The 22,500-nt window shown below is 44.3% G+C and overlaps 2 protein-coding genes across 3 annotated transcripts in view; both read right to left on the bottom strand.

Moving 5' to 3' along the window:
* Window positions 1-318, bottom strand: part of srpx (sushi-repeat containing protein X-linked) — an 18,481-nt gene extending 18,163 nt beyond the window's left edge. For both annotated transcript variants that reach the window (XM_076263039.1, XM_076263038.1), the window contains exon 1: window positions 202-318. In XM_076263039.1, coding sequence (XP_076119154.1) covers window positions 202-268 — 67 coding nt within the window. In that variant the 5' untranslated portion in view covers window positions 269-318. The remainder of the gene's footprint in view (window positions 1-201) is intronic.
* Window positions 319-4,483: 4,165 nt separating this feature from the next.
* Window positions 4,484-22,500, bottom strand: part of rpgra (retinitis pigmentosa GTPase regulator a) — a 27,263-nt gene continuing 9,246 nt past the window's right edge. The window contains exons 8-14 of the mRNA XM_076262472.1: window positions 22,081-22,239; window positions 20,252-20,376; window positions 16,124-16,351; window positions 15,148-15,376; window positions 9,213-9,274; window positions 7,313-8,632; window positions 4,484-7,018 (exon numbers count right to left, since the gene is read on the bottom strand). Of these exons, the coding sequence (XP_076118587.1) occupies window positions 4,943-7,018; window positions 7,313-8,632; window positions 9,213-9,274; window positions 15,148-15,376; window positions 16,124-16,351; window positions 20,252-20,376; window positions 22,081-22,239 (4,199 nt within the window). The 3' untranslated portion in view covers window positions 4,484-4,942. The remainder of the gene's footprint in view (window positions 7,019-7,312; window positions 8,633-9,212; window positions 9,275-15,147; window positions 15,377-16,123; window positions 16,352-20,251; window positions 20,377-22,080; window positions 22,240-22,500) is intronic.

Consider the following 22,500-nt stretch of genomic DNA (forward strand, 5'->3'; position numbering starts at 1 on the left):
TAATTCGCTAAACGCATACACTTCTCCAAAAGTTTGACATTAACTCGATCTAACAGTGGAACAGTAACTCTTTCTCAGGTAAAAATATCAACTGGACTTTATCTAGGCTAGCAGACACCGCTTTTGAGTGGCCTAGGCAGTTTCCCTTCAAAGTATTAAACTATCCTGACCGAAGTTACGGCCAAGTACGGGACTTCTTACCTTCGTATCCAAAACAACAGGAGAGCTGAAGTCCCAGGAGCACGCATATACACAGCCAGGTGTCCATGTTCAAAACTGCACGGACTTTGAGTTGGAGACCTCCGGCGCATTCCTCCTCCGCGAGGGCCCGCCTCCCCCAAAGAAACACGAGAGCCTTTCATCCCGCGCGGGTTTGGATACATCCTGGCGCGTGGTCTGTTTGGCATATGAGGCCAACTCTGTGGCTTCGCTTCGCTGCTTTATATTATGTAAATGTACGTGTGCGTGTGTGTTTCTGTGTGTGTGTGTGTGTGTGTGTGTGTGTATGTGCGGGTGTCTATGTGTGTTTACCAGCACATTCTCACATCTGTGTGATATACTCTCACAGCTCCCCCACACATTTCTCTTAGTCACATCACTAACACACACACAGAGAGTGAGAGAAGGAGAGAGATTCAGAAGGTCCCTTATACAGGTTCATTAAGTATAAAGACACTCTTGTCCTTACACACACACACACACACACACACACACACACACACACACACACTCGCCACAGTTCTACAGTGTGAAAGGCATGTGTTAATCCCTGGCTTCCTGTCCCCCAGCTCCGGTGTTAGTCCAGATCTGATGACCCGTAGCCATGCAGGCTCATCGGGTAAACTGACCCAGCACAGAGCAGGCACATCAGATCTGACCCAGCACAGAGCAGGCTCATCAGAACTGACCCAGCACAGAGCAGGCTCATCAGGCAGAACTGACCCAGCACAGAGCAGGCTCATCAGGTACCCAGGTTAGTAGCCAAAGGTTAGTAGCCAAAAGTTATACAGTATAGCTATCATAGCCAAAGGTTAGTAGCCAAAAGTTATACAGTATAGCTATTATCAAAGTCTGCTTTATTGTCAATTTCTTCACATGTCAAGACATACAAAGAGATTGAAATTGTGTTTCCTACTATCCCACGGTGGAGACATATTTTACCAATTAGGTCCACAGACAAACATAACATTCAAGTAAACAATATAAAAAGTAAAAATAAGAAGGCACATACAATGAAGAAATAAGAGCAGCAAAATTTGGTAGAAATTGTGCAATTGTGCATACAGTAGACAGTCAATATAATAGTGCAAAAGTCAGGCCAATAAATGGCTGAGGTAGTTTTGTTTGACCTAAGTATGCAAGTGGCATAGTGGTGCAAGTTATGCAAGAGCAGCAGAAGTGTGTTCAGAAGTGTTCAGGACAACAGGACAACAACAACAAGTTGCAAGTGTGCAAGTGTACAAGTGGAGTAGTGCAAGTGGAGTAGTGCAAGGCAGCCATTGTGGGTCTAAAAGTCCAGGATGTTATGTAGCTGAGGGTGGAGGGGGGAGAGGGGGGAGAGAGTTCAGGATCCTAACAGCCTGGTGTATGAAGCTGTTGGTGAGTCTGGTGGTGCGGGAGCGCAGGCTTCTGTACCTCTTCCCAGAGGGCAGTAGATCAAACAAATTGTGAGCGGGGTGACTTGCATCACTCACAATTGTGGTCGCCTTGCGGGTGAGGTGGGTGGTGTAAATGTCCTTCAGGGAGGGGAGTGAAGCACCAATAATCCTTCCAGGCTATAGGCTAAGGTTAGTAGCCAGATGCTATACTGTAACTATAGGCTAAGGTTAGTAGCCAAGATGGGGGTCATCCCTATGTTCCCCAGTTCCTATGTTCCCCGCTCGGGGTTAGGGTCCTATGTTCCCCGGTCCCATACAAAGCGGGGAACATAGAACCCGGGGAACAGTACGGTCCCGCCAGATGCTATAGTGTTGCTGTCGTTAGGGTTAGCACTGCTGCCCACTGAGCTGTTGACCTTTTCAGACATCTACATCAGGATCAGCCTTTTGTGTGTGGCTTTGGGCAAAGATGTCTGCTGAGCACCTGAGCTCTATAATACTGTATACTGTACTATAAATATTGTAACAATTGATGCGACACACAGCTGTCCAATCGAAGGTTTATTAGCGGAAGCGGGAAACACACATACCAAGACACCATTATATAGGAAACAAAAGGGGAGTCAATAAAACAAGCACGATGCACGAACAGGGTAGTCACATACAATACACCGGGCAAAACACATGAGGTACAACCTAAAGAAAGACTACCCAAGCTAACACATACATGACACGGTAAACGCAATTACACTCACTAAAACCGACATTACACAATCCAGCACTCACACACATTGCATTCTGGGAGGCTAGCACTCAGTCCGGAAGACACCAACGTTACAATATTATATAATATCTATATCATGTCATATATTGTGTAATGGAACATGGCTGCGGTGCTGCTGGGAGCTCCAATCCCTGCGTGGCCTGGCCCTGTGCGTGTCTGTGTCTGTGGGGGACAGGGAGCACGCAGGGCCCTGCGCGTGTCTGTGGGGGACGGGGAGCACGCAGGCTGACAGAGCAAGTGCTAGCTGTCATGTTATGACTTACCAGCATGTCTCTGTCTGGCTGCTGAGAATATGAGTGTGTGTTTTAAGTTTATTAAGGAGGGCTGTGTGTGTGTGTGAGTGTGTCTGCTGTGCAAGTGTGTGGCTGGAATGGGTGCTGTGTTTATGTAGGTGTGTGGGCGATGTATCAAATGTGTGTGTGTGTGTACTGTGTGTGTCTGAGCATAAGAAGCCTGTCTGTTTAATAACAGTAATCTGAAGAGAAGGAAAGTTCTGGAATGTGGTAATGATAGTTTAGTTTGTATATCTATGAGTTTGTCTGTGTTGCTTTTTATGTGGATAGGTCTGCTAGAAAGACAGAGAGAGAGAGAGAGAGAGGGAGAGAAAGAGTTAGAGAGAGAGAGAGAGAGAGAGTTAGAGAGAGAGGTGGCATTCTATCCTATACTATCTGAAATAGTATTGACCATATCACCAGTCTGTAATGTGCAGAAGGCAGACTGATGTACTGCTGTTGGAGTGGGGCCATAATTTGCCACATCTCAATGGCACACTAACATTCAGAAAGACGGAGGATTCAGCTTTGTCCCAGACACCCTTTTATTGGGCACAGACAATTCTCACTGAGAAAGGGGCTTCTCTATGCAGGGTGTGACTATAGACTGTAGGGAGAAAGTGACAGGGATTTTTGTGTATATGTGTGTGAGTGAGAGAGTACTGTATATGTGTGTGTGTGTTTGTGTGTGTGTGAGAGAGAGAGCGTGTGTGTGTGTGTGTGTGTGTGTGTGGGCAGCCTGACAAACTGTACAGTGAGTAACTCATATGAATGTGTATGTATGTGTGTGTGTGTGTGTGTGTGTGTGTGCATGTGTGTTGAGTGAGTTTTAATGATAGGGTTTACGTGGAGTGTGTGGAATAGTTACAAGAAGAAATGCTAGGTCACCATCATCATCTGTTTTTAATTCACATTTAAACAGAATAACGGAAAATTACTTCTTCCATTAAACATTCAGTCCATGTGCAATAAATAGACTCATGTACAGAACAAGCTTCACAGAGCCTGTCCAAAACACTCAGTGCATGACCACTAGGTACACTAGAAACAGTGAGGAGTTAAACAGGAGAGAACATACACTCATGCACTCCTATACTCAGGAGATAGTTTGACAGGCGTTAGAACCACTATACACACATTATTATACAGGCATTAGAACAGACACCTCTATACTCAGGAGATAGTTTGACAGGCGTTAGAACCACTATACACGCATTATTATACAGGCATTAGAACAGACACCTCTATACTCAGGAGATAGTTTGACAGGCGTTAGAACCACTATACACACATTATTATATAGGTGTTAGAACAGACACCTCTTTCAGATTATTGGACAGGCATTAGAACAGACACCTCTATACTCAGGAGATTATTAGACAGGTGTTAGAAAAGACACCTCTATACTCAGGAGATTATCAGATAGGCATTAGAACATTTCTCCAGGAGAGTTTAAAACGAACAGCTCTAAACTCTAAGAATGAAATGATGTCACAAACTAAGGCACACTAGACGTGATGGCTCAGTGATACTTTGCCTATTAAATGTGCTTGATTCTCTCTTTCTCTCTCTCTCTCTCTCTCTCTCTCTCTGTCTCTGTGTGTGTGTGTGTGTGTATCCACCTGAGGTCCAAGTACTGAGGTAAGACAATTCCAGTAAATGTGTATAAAAGTGTGTGTATGTGGTAGTCTCTCTGTGTGTGTGTGTGTGTGTGTGTGTGTGTGTGTGTGTGTGTGGTAGTCTCTCTCTCTCTCTCTCTCTCTCTCTCTCTCTCTCTCTCTCTCTCTCTCTTTCTCTCTGTGTGTGTGTGTGTGTGTGTGTTAGTCTGTGTGTGTGTGTGTGTGTGTGTGTGTGTGTGTGTTTACCTGAGGTCTAAAACAAGTGGTATGCTCCTCCATGCACATTTGGTAGCATGTCATGGCTGTACGCAGGAGCGCTGCTAGACATTTGGGCCCTATGACAGACAATAATTCTGCGCTCCATGTTGACATATAAGTATAAGTATATATACTCTTGATCCCGTGAGGGAAATTTGGTCTCTGCATTTATCCCAATCCGTGAATTAGTGAAACACAAACAGCACACAGTGAACACACAGTGAGGTGAAGCACACACTAATCCTGGCGCAGTGAGCTGCCTGCAACAACAGCGGCGCTCGGGGAGCAGTGAGGGGTTAGGTGCCTTGCTCAAGGGCACTTCAGCCGTGCCTACTGATCGGGGTTCGAACCGGCAACCCTCCGGTTACAGGTCCGAAGTGCTAAGCGGCACCACTAAGTACTGAGGTGTGTCTACCTGAGGTCTAAGTACTGAGGTAAGACATCATTCCAGAAGCCTTCAGAGTTGGGAGCTCCATTAATGGTCTGCTGTTTACCTGCAGCTCTCTGCTTACCTGATGGCTTACCTGATGGCTTACCTGATGGCTTACCTGACGGCTTACCTGATGGCTTACCTGACGGCTTACCTGATGGCTTACCTGATGGCTTACCTGACGGCTTACCTGTCTGTCTACCTGTCTGTCTGCTGCTCTGTCTACCTGTCTGCTTGCCTGAGGAAGCTGCTTTTGGTTTAGTCTTTCCCTTCCTAGGTTTCTCTTCCTCCTCCTCCTCCTCTTCCTCATCTGATTCATCTGATTCTTCTTCAGACTCTTCTGATTCTGATTCTTCTGATTCTGATTGCTCTGATTCTGATTCTTCTGATTCTGATTCTTCTGATTCTTCTTCTTCCTCCTCCTCCTCCTCCTCCTCATCCTCACTGTCCGTTACCTTTCCCTTCGTTGTTTTCTTCCTGTCCTTCAGGCTGGGTTTTGGTTTCTGTTGTTCTTTAACGCTTGGTTTCAGTTTCACGGGTTTCTCCTCATCTGACTCGTCGTCAGAATCCTCTTCGCTCTCGTCTTTGCGTCTTTGTAGCTTTCTTGCAGTTTTGCCTCCTTGCCTTTGAGTCTTGCCTTTCTCTTTCTGTGTTTGTTTGGCTCGCCCTTTTGATGTCTGTTTTACCTTCACTTCCTCTTCTGATTCCTCCGATTCCTCCTCCTCATCTTCATCATCATCATCATCATCATCATCAGTCTCTTCCTTCTGGATTTGTTTCGGTTTCTTTTCATCTTTCTTTTGTTCTTTCCCTTTCTGCTTCTGTTTCTGCACCTGTTCTTTGGTTCTCTGTTTGGGTTTCACTTCCTCTTCCTCCTCCTCTTCTTCTTCCTCTTCCTCTTCACTCTCTTCCTTCTGTTCTTTCTTCTTTGCCTCTTTCTTTGGTTTTCTTTGTTCTTTCCCTTTTTCTGCTTTTGTCACACCCTTTTTGGTTCTCTGTTTAGACTTTACCTCTTCCTCCTCCTCCTCCTCCTCCTCTTCACTGTCTTTATCTTGTTCTTTCTTTGACTTCTTTTCTTTTTTCTTTGGTTTCTTTTGGTCTTTGTCCTTTTGCTTTTGTTTTGCCTGCTCTTTGGTTTTCTGTTTAGTTTTCACCTCCTTCTCTTCCTCCTCCTCATCTTCCTCCCCCTCCTCTCCCTCCTCCTCCTCACTCTCTCTCTGTTCTTCTCTCTTTGCTTTCTTTTGCTCCGTCTTCTTCTGCTGCTTTGGTATTGCTTGCTCTTTGGCTCTTGTCTTTGGTTTCACCTCCTCCTCCTGCTCCTCCTCCTGCTCCTCCACAGCTCTGTCTTTCTTCAGTCTCCTCTGTTCTCTGATGCTTCCTCTCGTCCTGCTCCTCTCGCTCTGTTTGGACTCCTCCTCTTCCTCCTGCTCCTCTGTCCTCTCTCCTCCTCCTCCTCCTGCTTCAGACTGCTCCTCCTCCCCCTCCTGCTGGTCATTCCTCTCCTCCTTCCCCATCCCTCGTTCTGCCTCTCCTCCCTCCTCTGCCTTTCCTTCAATCTCTCTCTCTGGGTCTTTCTTCTTTTCCTCATCTTCACTCTCTTCTTTCCTTTCTTCTTCATCCTCCTCTCCAGGTTCTTCTGCGCTCTCCTGCTCTTGGCTGTCTCTCTCTTCTTCCTGTTCTATCTTTTCTTCCTCTTCCACCTCTCCTTCTTCCTCTCCCTCTTCGTTCCCATGTTCTTCCCCCTCTTCTCCTTCCTCTTCTTCATTATTCTGCTCCTCTTCCTCTCCCTTTACCCCACTCTCTTCTTCACCCTCTTCTTCCTCACCTTCTCCTTCTTTCTCCTCATCACCCTCTTCCTCATTTTCTTCCTCCCCCTCCTCCTCTTCCTCCTTTGCTTCCACTCCCTCTCTACCACTCTCCCCCTCATCTTCTCCTTCTTGTTCTCCTCCTCCACTCTCCTCCTCTCCCTCCTTCTCTTCCCCCTCCTCCTCTCCCTCTTCCTCCTGTTTCCCCTCCTCTTCCTCCTCCTCCTGTTCAACTTTGCTTTCTTCTTCTCCTCCCTCAGTTCCTCCCTCTTCACTCTCTCTCTCTTCACTCTCTTTCTCTTCTCCACTCTCTTTCTCTCTGCTCTCGCTCTCTCCCTCCTCTTTCTCCTCTCCCTCTCCACCCTCTTCCTCCTCCTCTTCCTCTCCTCTACTCTCCGCTTCTTTCCCCTCTTTCTCTCCTTCACTCTCCTTCTCTCCTTCCTCCTCCTGCTCCTCTTCTTCTCCAACCACAGTGCCCTCTTCCTCCTCCTCCTCCTCCACTTCTCCTTCCTCCTCTTCCTCCTCCACTTCTCCTTCCTCCTCTACCTCTCCCTGCTCCTCCTCTACCCCACTGATGCTTAAGCTCCAGTCTTCGCTCTCCTCCTTCTTTTCTTGCCCTCCCACATTGTGTCTGTCGTCCTTCAGAACGGACTGCCTTCCTGACTCGCTTTCTCCATCCTGATTGGTGCTTTGCTCCGTTGCTTCCTGTTCGCCACTGGCTCCTGATTGGTCCTGAGGAGTCGTAGTCCTGTGTGTGGTGTCGTCTGGCGTGTGTGAGACCATCTCCTGCAGCAGTGCTGCTGAGCCTGTCAGTGCTACACCTGCCACAGCAGAGACTACATTTCCCAGAATGCCACCTGTTGCACTACCCTCCTGTGTCTGAGCGGTTTCTGTTACAAGCGACAGCTCTTTGGGACTCTCATGACCACCCTTTCCTGCGGCGGGCCTCCGTCTTGATTTTGATGGGCTATTGGTTGGAGTGTCCCATGGACTGGATGATGATTGGCTGTTCACTGGAGAAGAGATCTTCTTGGTTGCTGGTTGGCTGCCAGCCTTTGCTGTCCATTGATCAGTTTGACCTTGGCTTGACTTTGGGATCTTAGGTGTTGTTTTGGATGGGGTGGACCATGGACTAGACAGCAACTGGCTATTATCTGGAGTAGACCTGTTGCTGGATGTTGATTGGTTGCCTGCCTTGGCCCTCTTTTCCACTGATTTGCTGGATGGTGATTGGCTCTTTGCCAATGAGTCTTTGATTTTCTTGTCCTTCAGTAAAAGTGTTTGTTTGTCTGAGTCCTCTTTCTCATCATCTTCTGAGACACTCTTATGTGAAACATCATCTTTAGACACACTCTCATCTTTGTCAGACGAGCTACTTGCATCCCTTTGAACTCTGACAGGGGTTTTCTTGGGGTCTTTCTCCTTCTGAGAGGAAGACTTGACCCTGTGGCGTTCCTCTGGGCTTGACCTGTCCTTCTGTGGCACAGACTTCCTTTCCCCGACTTCTTTTACCCTAGCTGTGGCAGACTTCACCTCAGATTTGACCTCTGTGACCTTCCCTGTTTGTTGTGATTGGCTGTGGTCAGACATCTTGCTCCTGAGACTCTCCCTTGGTTGCTCTGATTCTCTCCCTGTCAGGGAAACAACCTCCACTGGCCCTTTCATGACCTTTGCACTTTGACCTTTCACCTGTGCAGGTTTAATCTCAGTTTTTGCTTTGGGGGAGGAGAGGTGCTCTTCTGTTTCCGCATCCATGGCTACCGTTTCCTCAGCAACGTCCTTGCTTGCTTTCTGCTTCAGCTTCTTATTGGCCGGCTCCTCTGTGGGAGTGGCTTGGCCTGACCTCTCCCCTCCCATGGGAGGCCTCTGCAGAAAGAGAGGGAGAGGGAGAGAGATGGATAGAGTGAGAGAGTCCAAAGAGAGGGGTATAGTCAAAATGTGAGCAAGACAATGTGTGAAAAGGGGAATCAAGAGATAAAGTTCAGCACTATAAAGTAACTCTCCAGGATTAACACAGCACTAAAGAAGATTTGCTCTTGGGGTCCCCCTACAGTTGAGAAGTGCATGTAATAAACAAACTAAATATGCGTCTTTTATGATCATAACTCTCCTATAATATAGAGGGAATGCACCGACAGTCACAGCCACACCAAACTTCCTATGGCTGTTCTACAAGCACTAAGACCTGCTCAGAGTGCAGCACTGTTCCTATGGCTGTTCTACAAGCACTAAGACCTGCTCAGAGTGCAGCACTGTTCCTATGGCTGTTCTACAAGCACTAAGACCTGCTCAGAGTGCAGCACTGTTCCTATGGCTGTTCTACAAGCACTAAGACCTGCTCAGAGTGCAGCAGAAGTGCTGTTCATGCTATTAAGAGTTTATGTGCCATCAAAATGATTTTGGGAATGTGTTGGTAAAAGAACTCTTTAGGGGGCCTTTAACTCACCTGTACAGGTGAATCAGTGCCTGCTTCCTGCTTCTTCTCCACAGGTTTGGCCGCCATCTTACCTATATCCAAGAACAGGACAACGCAAGAGGCAGTGCCATCAGCAGAGGCTGAGACCAGGTCAACATAAAGAGCAAATCTGATTCCAAAATCATGCTACCCAGTGAGCAATAACCAAGACTGAACAATCAAATCTAACAGCAAGATGTTTCTACATGCTGCAAAAATAAGAATATAAAAACGAAAAACAGTGTCCAAATAGGATAGGATCATATATTTGACACTCACAGACCTTGTCACCTACTTATCAGGGTCTTAGTAGAAGTGTCCTAAAATATGTTTAGAAGTGTAACCTTCTTGGAATTTAGAAACATTGTATAAACTACTTATATACGGATAATACTTTATACTGGATTATTATACACTATAGTTACTGTATAGATCCGGCAAGTAGGTTTCTTTCTAGGTTTTTATTACTTCCTACTTTGTATAGATAGTGGATGGCCGGATGGATATGTGGATGACTTGAGTATACAGTATGTGTAGATTGTGAGTGTGTAGACCCCATAACGTCTGCGATGGATATGTGGATGACTTGAGTATACAGTATGTGTAGATTGTGAGTGTATAGACCCCATAACACACAAGACAAGATAGAACATCAGACAAGGGCTGTGGGGGAGTATTATTCTATGTTAGAGACACTCTGAAATGTAAGAAATCGAACTGAATACACCATTAGAATGTCTGGCGTTGAATGTTGCTTTATCGCCGAAAATGAATTTTAATATTGTAGCACTGTTTAACCCACCATCGCACAGTGTTTCATTCTATGATGACCTAGATAAACTTCTTAAACATATAAATACTCGCACAGAATCGATTTTATTTGGTGATTTTAATATTAATTGGCTAGAGAAAAATCACAGAACGAAATTAAAGACACTGCTGTCAAAACACAGTCTTCAGCAGATGGTGAAAGGCCCAACAAGGATTACAAGAACAACTAAAACTTTGATAGATCTAATTATTACAAATAGACCCCAGCAAATTATGAGAACATATAACCTACTCACCGGGCTTTCAGATCATAATATGACCATGGTTGTCCGAAAACTCACTAAACATCGGTTATTAAAATTTGCGAATGAAAGTAAACCCGGTAACCAGGGTATTCCCAAAAACAAGCGGGCACAAATTGAAAATGATCTAAACAATTTAGACTGGGATAATGTTCTACAATCAAACGAGTTAGAAAATTGTTGTAACTCCCTAACACAAAATGTCACGAACCTAATTGGGAAATACATGAAAACGTTCAAGGGCACGCAGCGAAAAGCATCCTTACCATGGCTTAGTAATGATACTCGCCAGCTAATGAAAAAAAGAGACTATGCACTGAAAAAATCACTATTCACTAAAACTAATACGGATCTTCTTATTTTTAAAGGATTGAGAAATGCAGTAGTCAGAGAATTGCGTAAAGCAAAAACAGCTTATTATATGCAACTGATTGAGGAATCTGAAGGAAACAGCGCATCCCTCTGGAAGCACCTCAACAGTCTTACTAAAATTAGACCAAGCCAACAAAAAACAATAACAGAACTGAAAGTGAATGGAGTTATTAGCACTAACAATCTAGTTATTGCAAATTAATCTAACAACTTCTTTATTCAGTCAGTGGAGGAGCTTGCTGAGACTTTTGAACCGGCAACTCTGCAGAGCTCAAAGTCTACACCATCAGAGTTGTTCCAAATTGAGGAGGTCAGTGAGGAAAAAGTATATAAAATTATTAACATGTTAAATATGTCTACAGCATAGGACGTGTTTGGGTTGGACACTGCCTTTATTAGAACTCACTGCTTGGCCCTTGTTAAACCTATAACACATTTGGTAAACCTCTCCATCAGAGTGGGCAAATTCCCACAAAGCTGGAAGCAAGCCATTATCATTCCAATTTTTAAGGCTGGTGCAAAGGACCAAGCAGGCAACTATAGGCCAATCTCAATATTACCTGCCCTCTCAAAAAATTTAGAAAAAATCATAACAGAACAACTAGTTAGGCATCTTGAAAATAACAGTCTCATTAACCCCAAACAATTTGGTTTCAGACAAGGGTATTCAACAAAAAATGCCAACTGCTACCTAACTGAGAACATTAAGAGTAAGTTGGACAAGGGTAATGTTGTGGTAGCTGTGTTTATAGACCTCAAAAAGGACTTTGACACAGTGAACCACAGCGTACTCTTGAACAAGCTCACCAACTTCAACTTCTCTGAACATGCCATCGGTTGGTTTGCCTCATACTTGGACAATCGAGAGCAACGTGTTAAAATAAACACAGGACTCTCAATTAGGGATGTCCGATATTGCCTTTTTTGCCGATATCCGATATGCCGATATTGTCCAACTCTCAAATTTCGATTCCGATATCAGCCGATACCGATGTCGATATGTGGGTTATTTTTCCTCAAAACTAATTTAGGTAACATCACATATCTCCTGTTGTGGAATTAACACAACATGCTTAATGTTATTGTGATTCTTGAATGCAACAAGGCTTTCCAAATGTTAACATTGTCTGTGCAAAATAAGAAAAATACTTCAACTTAATTTAGGGAAAAAGTGCCATGTTTATTTTTTATTTTTTAATTGTCTCAAACAACAGTTTGGATTACACTCTCCCTGAGATAATCTTGACAATGCCCACAACAAATAGGGCAAATTTGACTTCTTCACAAATAATAAAACATTGTACCAGAACAACTATGTGCAACATAGCAGAATGTAAAGCCAACTAAAATAACAGGCATAGTGTATGACAGGCTACCCTTTTTCTGTGTTTAATGAGCCTGCATTTGTAGGATGCTTCATGAACTGTTTCTTTAACTAAAACTCAATCACCTTAATTGAATGAATGCAGAAATATGAGTCAATTACAATGTGGCAAGCAACTATACTGCACAATTTTGAAAACATTTGTTTGAGCTACAAAACATACTTCAGGCTTGAGGTGAAGTACATAACGGGCCATACCCACAATCAGGCTTGGAATTTCACCATTTTAGGGGCAAGGCCACTTGGCCTTCAGTTGGGCATATTTGGTGGGGGGCACAAAGGCCACACGTCAGGGCACCAAGGCCAAAGTTAACTATACAGTAGTAGGCTATAAAAATGATCAAAGTTGTATTCACTGCAGTAGACCTGCATCACTGTATACAAAAACATAAAACATGACATATTACATATAACTGTAAATCATCTGATCATCTAATATTTTCAGATATCTAGGCTATATTTAACATTTATTTTATATTTGGCCTGTTATGAAATCATGTATTGAACAATTTAAGCACAGCTCAGCTTTAAGAAACTCAAATAGCCTAGATGCATGCTTAGCATTTTGTGATCATTAAGGCTACTTTCACAAACTCTTACAGTCAGCTGTCCTCTGATTTACCGATATCTAGGCGACATTTGTAATATTTGTTTTGTATTTGGCCCGTTATGAAATAATGTGGAACAATTTAAACAGTGTAAAACTTAAATCCCAAATTTGGAGACATCCATGTATGTTGAAATTTACTGCAAATTCAAAACGGGATTAGTCTGGAACGGCTAACTGTACAGGGGACTGATTTACACCTTTTTGTTCGGTAAGGTCTGCTGTTTATTCTGATATATGGTTTGTCATATGTTAAACGAAGGGTTCTGAAGTATTCCACCGAGATGAATGGGTAGGGAGATGGACGCAAAACCTTCAGTAGAATTTATGATTGAATGATATTATTTACTTTTCTCGCGAACCGTTCACCACAGCAATTAGCGGCTAACATCGTTTAAAAGCTGAGAAAAAGCTCTTTCATGTGATACTTGTGATGTCTGTGTGATGAGTAGGCTACTTCGCGAGTAGTTCAACTGAGAAGAATGGTTTAATTTGGACGCACTTTCTTGCCCTGTCACTTTCTCCACTGCGTAATTTGGCCATAGGTATATATATCGCTATTAGTAGGACGCAAAGCAGAATATTTAAAGAAGGGGGCACCAAGGCCACCGTGGCCTGTAAACCTCTGATTTTCAAAGGGGCGTCACGGCCAACTCAAGGGGCTACGACGGCCATGGCCAATTCCAAACCACAGACATAATGTTGAAACAGAGCGAGCAAGTTTGTTACTGCAGCCATCCACGCTTGTTTGTATGCTTCAAGACGCAGCTTGATGAGGTCATCATCTGTGCGCCGGTAAACGCTTCAGGAGCGCATAGGCACTATTTGGGTGGGTGTAACGCAAGCATTATTTTATCGGTTTTAAGGCAAAAAAAATCCGATAACGATATTAACAGATATTACATTTTTATGCTAATATCGGGCCAATAATATCGGTGGGCCGATATTATCAGACATCTCTACTCTCAATGCCACTTCAGTCGACAATGGGTGTTCCACAGGGATCCATCCTGGGGCCTCTGCTGTTTAGTCTGTATATCAACGACCTACCAACATGGTGTCAGTCAGCAAACTGTCAAATGTATGCTGACGATACAGTCTTATATGCACCAGCTAGAACACCAGATGCAGCAGCAGAGGTCCTGACCAAGGAAATGGAAGGAGTATCCCAATGGCTTAAAGATAATCACCTGACGCTTAACATTAAAAAGACTGTTTCAATGTGTTTCTCTATAAGAGGTAAAGCCAAATGTACCATTAAAATAGGCCAAGAGGCTATAGAGGAAGTGGATGAATTTAAATTTTTAGGTATTATTTTAGACTCACAACTTAATTTCAAAAAACATGTTAAGAAACTCTGCAAGACTGTCCGGACAAACCTGAACTGCTTCAGAATGATAAGACATCACATCCCGGTCAAGGCAGCTCTATTGTTCTTTCATGCAATGATACTTTCTCACTTATCATACTGTATTATCGTATGGGGCCACGCCTCCCAGACAACCGTCAAACCAGTCACATCATTATATAAACAGGCACTGAAAATAATGGACCAAAAACCAATAACATCACATCACTGTTTAATTCTACAAAAATATAAGTTATTAAGTTTTGATAATTTCATTAAGTTTTCTTTTCTTAAAATAATTTTTAAATGCGCATATAATCTGGCGCCCTCTGTACTTTGTCCATTTGTTATGAAAACAAAGGCAAGGAGCGCGGACAGAGCAGTGGGTGGTAACTGCACAGTAGAGGGGCGCAAAACTTCTTTCGGCCAGTCATGTTTCTCAGTAATAGGAACCCGCTTTTGGAATGACTTACCGATAGAACTAAAAACACAAACAGAACTGACAACATTTAGCAGTAAGGTAAAACATTGGCTGAAAGTAAATCAGGGATGTGACCACTAAGACACGCACGCTTGCACACATGCACACACACGCTATTGTCTATGTTTTACTGTACTGTCTGTGTAGGTGCCTGGCTGTTCACATAGGTGAGAGTTTGCGGGCGGTTGGGTATCTGGGGGTTGTATTGTATGTGATTTGCTGTCTGTGTTATTGTATTTGTGTATGTTATGACTGGCTGTCCGTATAAGTGAGAGTCTGCGGGCAGTTGGGTGTCTGGGGGTTGTGTTACGTGACTTGCTGTTTGTGATGTTCATATGTATGTTGTGGTTGTCCTGATGTGCCTGATTAGGGTATGAACACTAACATTACCCTTCATGTTTTGTTGGTCTCTATGTGTATAGAGAGGTGTATGCACACATATATTACACTTTTTAGAATACTTTTAGACTACAATATGCTTTTAGAAAGGTCTGACCAGGGACTGGGGTTGCAAATTAGCCAACTGGCTAGAAACCTTTTATGTAACACATCTACAGACATTGTTATGGCATTGACTGTGATAGCTATGTATGTAATAATGTGCGCTGCATTGTCCCTGACAAATAAACTAATAAATAAAAAAAATAAAATAAAAACGTACCAGGCTGAGTCTTGGGGGCGCCGGCCTTGCGTTTGGGGGTGTCTGTGGGCAGATCGGGAGGGGGTGCGGTGGGGGTGCGCTTGAGGGGGGTTTTGGGGGCTCGTTTGGGGGAGCCCTCCTCCTCCGAGGCTCTGGGATCTGGTCTGGGGCCGGTAGGGGTCAGAGAAAGAGGCTGAGGCGTAAGACGAGGAACGTTCTGGATTGGGCCGAAACCTTCATATGATCCCACCTGAAACATACATACATACACACACACAAACACCACACAAACACACACACACACACACACACACAAATAATGTACATGCTGAAACAACATAATAAACAACACCGGTATTACACAGGTACACACAGGTACACAGAGGTATTCCACTTCTTTTGACATCTATATGTCTGATCTGGTTCTTCAGGTTTACCCTAATGCCAGACTCTTACGGAATGAACTAATACCAGTAGCTGATATGTAAGGGATAATGCCCGATGAGGTGTCCATTATCAGAAATAAATGGACGACGCGGAGGCGTGAACTGTCCGACGCAAAGCGGTTTATACCATGGTCACTTACGAAATAAATAAATATGAAATCAATTATTAATACTAAATGAGTTTTAGAGCTAAACTCGTTAGTTTTTTCAGCTGTTTACAGTTGATTCCATTGTTGCGAAGCCTGCCTCCAGGATCAACCGTCGTCCTACTATCGTTGTTATAGTTACCATTCATAAGCATTGATATGGAACGGCGATTAAACTTTTTTTTACCAGATCTACTTCATAGGTGTAGTATATCACTTTTTAAACGACACCCTTTTCAACCTAGACCAAGGTATAAATGTATATAATCTGACATGTGATCCCTGTAGTGATATGGTTATGATGTGTTAAAATTAGAGAAACAGAATCCTTCATCAGAGTGTTTTATGCACAGCATAGAATCATGACTGATTCTGTCTGACTGAGTTGTGATTGGCTAGTCTCACCCTCTCTCTGCGCCTGGCTCGTGGTAATAGGCTATTGTGCTGAGGGGCGGGCTGAGAGCTGGTTATTGTGACGGGATTGGAGGAGACATCGGGGGGCGGTCCCAACAACAGGGTGGAGACGGCCGGCTCAAGGTAAGGGGGCGTGACCTCATCCTGTTCCACACACACCTCCATCTCCTCCGGCCGCGGGCGTGCAAACACCAGCATGTGACTGCCCCCACACACCACCTGCAACACACACACACACACACATCTGGATCTCCTCACAGCTGAGCAAACACCAGCATGTAACTGCCACTCACACACACGGTACACACACTCTCACACACTCTCTTTCTCTATCACACACACACTAGCACACAGACACACACGCACACACACACTTATTCTCACACACACACACTCATATTACACACACACACACACACACACTGTCTCTCTCTCTCTATCACACACACACACACACACACACACACTTAGTGCTGCCACTAACGACTAATTTTCTAACGACTATTTTTCGATTAGTCGACTAATCTAAACGACTAATTTTTTAAAAAAATCAAGTGTTTGTTATTTTGTTGTGTCCGTTTTATTTTGAACTCAACTAAAGGGAAAACGTAAAATATATATCACCCTTTTGTTAAAAGCTGTATTACTTTAATACTAAAATTATGTATTTAAAAAAACACCCCATTTAAAATGCTACCTTCAGATCTAATGTCAGACCTTTGATAGACTTTATTTGTATGCCAGTGTTGCCATGGAGATAGACAACTTCTTTGACCTAAGGCCCGGTCATGGCATACTTTGGGGTCATAGGGCCCACCTACATGAACCCACCTCCCATCAAATTATCATTATATCACATCACAATTATTATTGTTATGCTATATTGTTATACATGCACTTCAAAGCAGCCAGTGTTTAAAGTGCTAACATTGTTCACAAAAAGTTTGTGAAAACATGCACATCAGAGGACTGCTTTACTAATGTAAAATAGAATTACAATAGTTCCATTGCTTTTGCATGGTTGCATGATAAATACTTCACAAAACAACAGCAATTATATTGGTGTAATCGTTTTGGGATGTTTCCCTCATGCAAGCATCATACACTGGTAGGCAAATGGAAAGAATATTGACATATTTAATTATGCCACAAGCTTTTGGCCACGTTATTCAAATTTGACTATACTGTAGCGTCGGTGGATGTTCATGTCTAATGTTGAATGAGTGTCTCCCAGAATGCAGTGCGAGTGAATGCTAGAATGTGTAATGTCGATTATAATAGTTGTAGTTACGTTTACCATGTTGTGTATTTGTTAGCGTGTTAGTCTCTTTGGTTGTACCTCATGTGCTTATCCTCGTGTTGATGTGTGTGGTAAACCCTTATTGTGTGTTGCATGTGCGGCTGAGACTACCCCTGTGTTGCCCTATGTAGTTGTCTGTGTGCGTCTGAGTCTTCCTGTTCCAATAAATGGCCGTCCTGGCCAAAGGTGAATCTTGTCTGAGGGTGAGATCGCTACATTGGTGTCAGAAGTGGGATAGGGCGTGAAGATCTACGCCAGATCAAGATGGAGAAGAAGGCCGAAGACCAGACCAGCAAGATGGCGGCGAAACTCAGCAGATGTTCCAATTGTCCTTTTAAGGACTAGCCAGCTCGCTGAGCTCGCCACTTCGGAGGATGGAGGACCTTCCGGCCCGACGCGGGACCTGTGCAGGCGACCAGCGGGACCAGCCCTGCACAGCCGACGAGAGCTGCCAGCGCTGGAGGAAGCGGCCCCGGCTGATGTCGCGGAAGTGTCCAAAAGTTCCCAAAAAGTTCCCGGCTCGACGCCGATGTCGATGCTGCCGTCATCCGAGGATCTCATCCATAGAGAGCGCGAACTCTCTGACGACCTTGGAACACGACCACAGCGGCCGGGTTTACACCGCCAGCTACTGAAGAACTTCCAGAGCATCAGCTGCCGGTCGAGAGTGTGATGGAGTCATAGCTGCTAGTTCGGGAGCTTGCGGTGCTCCAGCTAGTGACCAAGAGGGTAACGTTGACCTGTAGAGCCTTGGGAGCTATCGTTTTGTGGACTGTTTGAAGTTTGAAATGCGCACGTTCGACACAAGTCTGCGCAATGTTTTTCACGTTTTGTGTGTGAGTTCCTGTGTGTCCCGAGCCTGCTGGGAGGGTTGGGGTCTCCATTTCCCGTCACAGTGGAGCATCGTTGTGCTCGAGAGACAGCCGACAAAAGTTCTACAAGAGGGCAGCGCGAGGAGGGACCTCGACGTGGACTGCTGACCGCCTGGAGATCGGCACACTGTGGACAGGTGGCAACGGCCACGAGTCACAGTAGCCAGAAGGGGCTACCGAACGTCCAGGGGTTCCAGCGTATCCGGGGGTTCGGCTTGCAGTGGGACTGTTTGCTGCTGTTTGAGGTAGCGCAGCTGCACGGCGGGAAACCGAGGGCCCAAGCGACACCACGACCCACGTCTGGCCGGTTCTGGTGCTTGTTCGGGGGAGAACTGACGTGACAGAGGCAGCCGAGAGCCCTTCCAGTCGGGAGGGGTTATCGTGCAGCCGGAGGCTTTCCGGTCACTTGGACTAAGCACTGGGACTGACACCGATGCAGCCGCGAGCGGTGAGCTGAGCTGTCATTGCCAGGGACGACAATGGCTCGGGAGGGGGTTATGTAGCGTCGGTGGATGTTCATGTCTAACGTTGAATGAGTGTCTCCCAGAATGCAGTGCGAGTGAATGCTATAAGGTGTAATGTCGATTATAATAGTTGTAGTTACGTTTACCATGTTGTGTATTTGTTAGCGTGTTAGTCTCTTTGGTTGTACCTCATGTGCTTATCCTCGTGTTGATGTGTGTGGTAAACCCTTATTGTGTGTTGCATGTGCGGCTGAGACTACCCCTGTGTTGCCCTATGTAGTTGTCTGTGTACGTATGGGTCTTCCTGTTCCAATAAATGGCTGTCCTGGCCAAAGGTGAATCTTGTCTGAGGGTGAGATCGCTACAATACAATACTCTAGTGTATTATAGTCTGTGCTCTGTTTGCATAAATCCACATGCATAAATAAATCCACATTGTTCTATTAAATGTAGTTTCATAATTAAATAGCCTTCCAATAGGTTGAATTGGAGCTTTGCTACCAACGTTATCAAGTGGTTTCAGTTTCTCTTGCGCATTGAATGAACGCTCATACCACCATTTAATTGTATGCCTCTATGTTTGATGACACCAAATTAGCAAGTATTTCCTACTGATTGCAGAAACGTTTGTTTTCTTTTTCTGTCGGTTCCTTGATCAATTGCGCAGCAGTGTCCACGTTACGGCCGGTGCTGGTCCGCGCCGCCCATAATTTTAGAAACGCTGGACTTTGAAAGGTGACAGGAGTTGAGGACTTTGCAAATGAGCCTAACATCAGCATGTTTAAAGCAAGTAGGCTACAGGCACTTTGCGCGTCTTACCACATAGGTCATACCTCACTTTATCAGTTGGCTTGAACGCTAAAAAAATATGCGTCGTGACTTATTGACCATGGGAAATGATGCGCACCTTGATTGTTGATATCACGGGAGGCAGCATGTTCGTTTTAACGTTTTTTTGTATGAATGAATTACAGTAATGACGTTGTCAACGTGAGACTTCATTTATTTCAATTTCCACAATACTATATTAGTCAGAGTCTAGACTAGCGTAACCTACTAGCTCTGCCTAATAATGAATTGCGCTGAAAGCAGGCAGGCACGCAGCTTTGCTGCTGGTGTTAACAGTTTGTGTGCATAGCGGGGTTTAAAACATGACTGCCAATGTCTTAGTAGCCTGTTCAACATCCAAAGACAGTCATTGTACTTTTCAAGAGTTAATAACATAGAGTTATTAAAGAGTTTTTGGTTTGAGACCAAAAATAAATAGGCGGTCAATAGTAAAACGACTTTTCGACTAAAAAAATTGCCGTCGACTAATTTTCATGGTCTATTAGGTTGACTAAGTCGACTAAACGCGGCAGCACTACACACACTATCTCTCTATCACACACACACACACACACACACTATCTCTCTATCACACACACACACACGTCCATATCATGCATAGATAAAGAGATGTAATGGGGCCCAACAGACTCACTGTCTGCACGCAGAAGTTGAGGAAGCGTTGGCACAGAGTTGGACTGAACTGGTTGGCAAAGTTCTCGTCTCCAAGGCCTAGTTTCCCATGACGACCATCTCCAAATGTATAGAGAAGGCCACTGTCTGAAACATGAAGAAGAACTCAGCATGTGTGTGTGTGTGTGTGTGAATGAGTGTGTTTGTGTGTAAGAGAGAGAGAGTGTTTGTGTGTGTGTGTGTGGTGTGTGTGTGTAAGAGAGAGAGAGTGTTTGTGTGTGTGTGTGTGAGAGAGAGAGAGAGAGAGAGAGAGAGTATTTGTGTATGTGTGTGTGTGTGTGTGTGAAGGGCAAATGGCAGGTGGTATGATTTTGTAATGAATGTATTTGTAGTATGATGCATTTTCTCTGCAAAAAGTCTGTTATTCTTAAAACGATGATTCGGAGTAATTTCACCCTAGGGTCCTTTGCACCATGATCCCGAGCCAAACACCCTCCCAGAACCTTTTTTCCCTTGGTCGAACCCTGGTCGAGTAGCGCTATCAAAAACTGAATGACGTTCTGCAGTCGTGATGGAACCAACTTTTATCTCGTAAATTACCCCACTAATAATGCCCTGAATGGTACGAAACTTCTGCAGTAGTACAACTACGACCTTTAGTCCAATAACGAGGCATTAGAAAGTTTGTAAGTGCACCAGGAGTTTATTTAAATAAGACTTGCCTGATTATCTGCTACTATACCGCTGCATCGACGTTTCTTCCGTGATTTGGGAAAAGCCTGTAAAAGTCCTGGCAGGAAGCATGCATAAGGATGTAGATCCAGGAATGCACTAATATTTTGTTCGTAGTCCAGTTTGCAACAATTATTAGTTATTACTAAGTTGTAAACACTTCGGAAAAAAAATATTTAAAACTGGATATACCAAAAAACGTTGATGTAATCGCTTCCTGCAAGGACTTTTACAGGCTTTTCCCAAATCACGGAAGAAACGTTGACGCAGCGGTATAGTAGCAGATAATCAGGCAAGTCTTATTTAAATAAACTCCTGGTGCACTTACAAACTTTCTAATGCCTCGTTATTGGACTAAATGTCGTAGTTGTACTACTGCAGAAGTTTCGTACCATTCAGGGCATTATTAGTGGGGTAATTTACGAGATAAAAGTTGGTTCCATCATGACTGCAGAACGTCATTCGTTTCTGACGGCGCTACTCGACCAGGGCTCGACCAAGGGAAAAAAGGTTCTGGGAGGGTGTTTGGCTCGGGGTCATGGTGCAAAGAACCCTAGGGTAAAATTACTCCGAACCATCGCTTTAAGTTGCCATAGTTTCCCGGCTTCCTTGATGACACTTTCCTGGCTGTCAGAATCAACAAGGTTCAGCTGGACTTGCAACGTCACTGTGGCCATCTCAAGGTCAGAAATGTTTGTCTTTTGGACGTATTATGCACCTCCATGTCGTGAATTCTAGGGCCTCTAAAATGAGCAGATATAGGGCCGTGATATTTAAATCACGCTAGTTTTCAGCCGCCACATTCATCAACACGCGCTCATTCTAACACTGGAACGTTTCCTGAATCACATGTGAGATGTCGTGAGGTGATTCCTGCGCTGGTTTTTACGCTCTGTTGATAAATGAAGGCCAATGTGTTTCTGTGTCTTTGTGTTATGTTATGTTATGCTGTGCAAGCGTGATTCTGGTTATATGCATGTATGTATGTGTAAATGCAGACATCCAAATGAAAGCTGTGCATGTGTCTGTGTGTGAGCACATGTATGTTTATATATATATATTTTTTTGAGAGAAAGGTGTGTATATGTGTGTGTGTGTGTGTGTGTGTGTGCGTCTTGCCTGTTACTATGGCAGTGTGGTTGTCCCCGCAGGTGATGTGCGTGATCCCGCCTCTTCCTGTGTGATTGACAGCTGTGGGCAGGTCAACCTGAAATATGAACGTCCCTAAACCCAGTTGACCACACTCCCCTCGACCAAATGAGTACAGGCCCTCCTTTGCTGGAGATGGAGAGAGAAGGAGGGACAGAGAGAGAGATGAGTACAGGCCCTCTGATGGAGATGGAGAGAGATGGAGGGACAGAGAGAGAGAGACAGACAGAGAGAGATGGAGGGACAGAGAGAGAACAGATTGGAGGATAGACAGAGAAAGACATTCTCCACACTGTTGCACTTACGCACATTGCATTAAAATAAGTACATGTGCAGCGTTGCACATAGTTAATACACGTTCATATAACTATTGTAATGCAGCGTTGCACA

The sequence above is a fragment of the Alosa pseudoharengus genome, unplaced genomic scaffold (genome assembly GCF_046254945.1).
Source record: "Alosa pseudoharengus isolate Yale_2024_CS ecotype anadromous, Long Island Sound unplaced genomic scaffold, YU_APseudo_1.1 YU_APseudo_1.1_scf_3, whole genome shotgun sequence".
NCBI lineage: Eukaryota > Metazoa > Chordata > Actinopteri > Clupeiformes > Clupeidae > Alosa > Alosa pseudoharengus.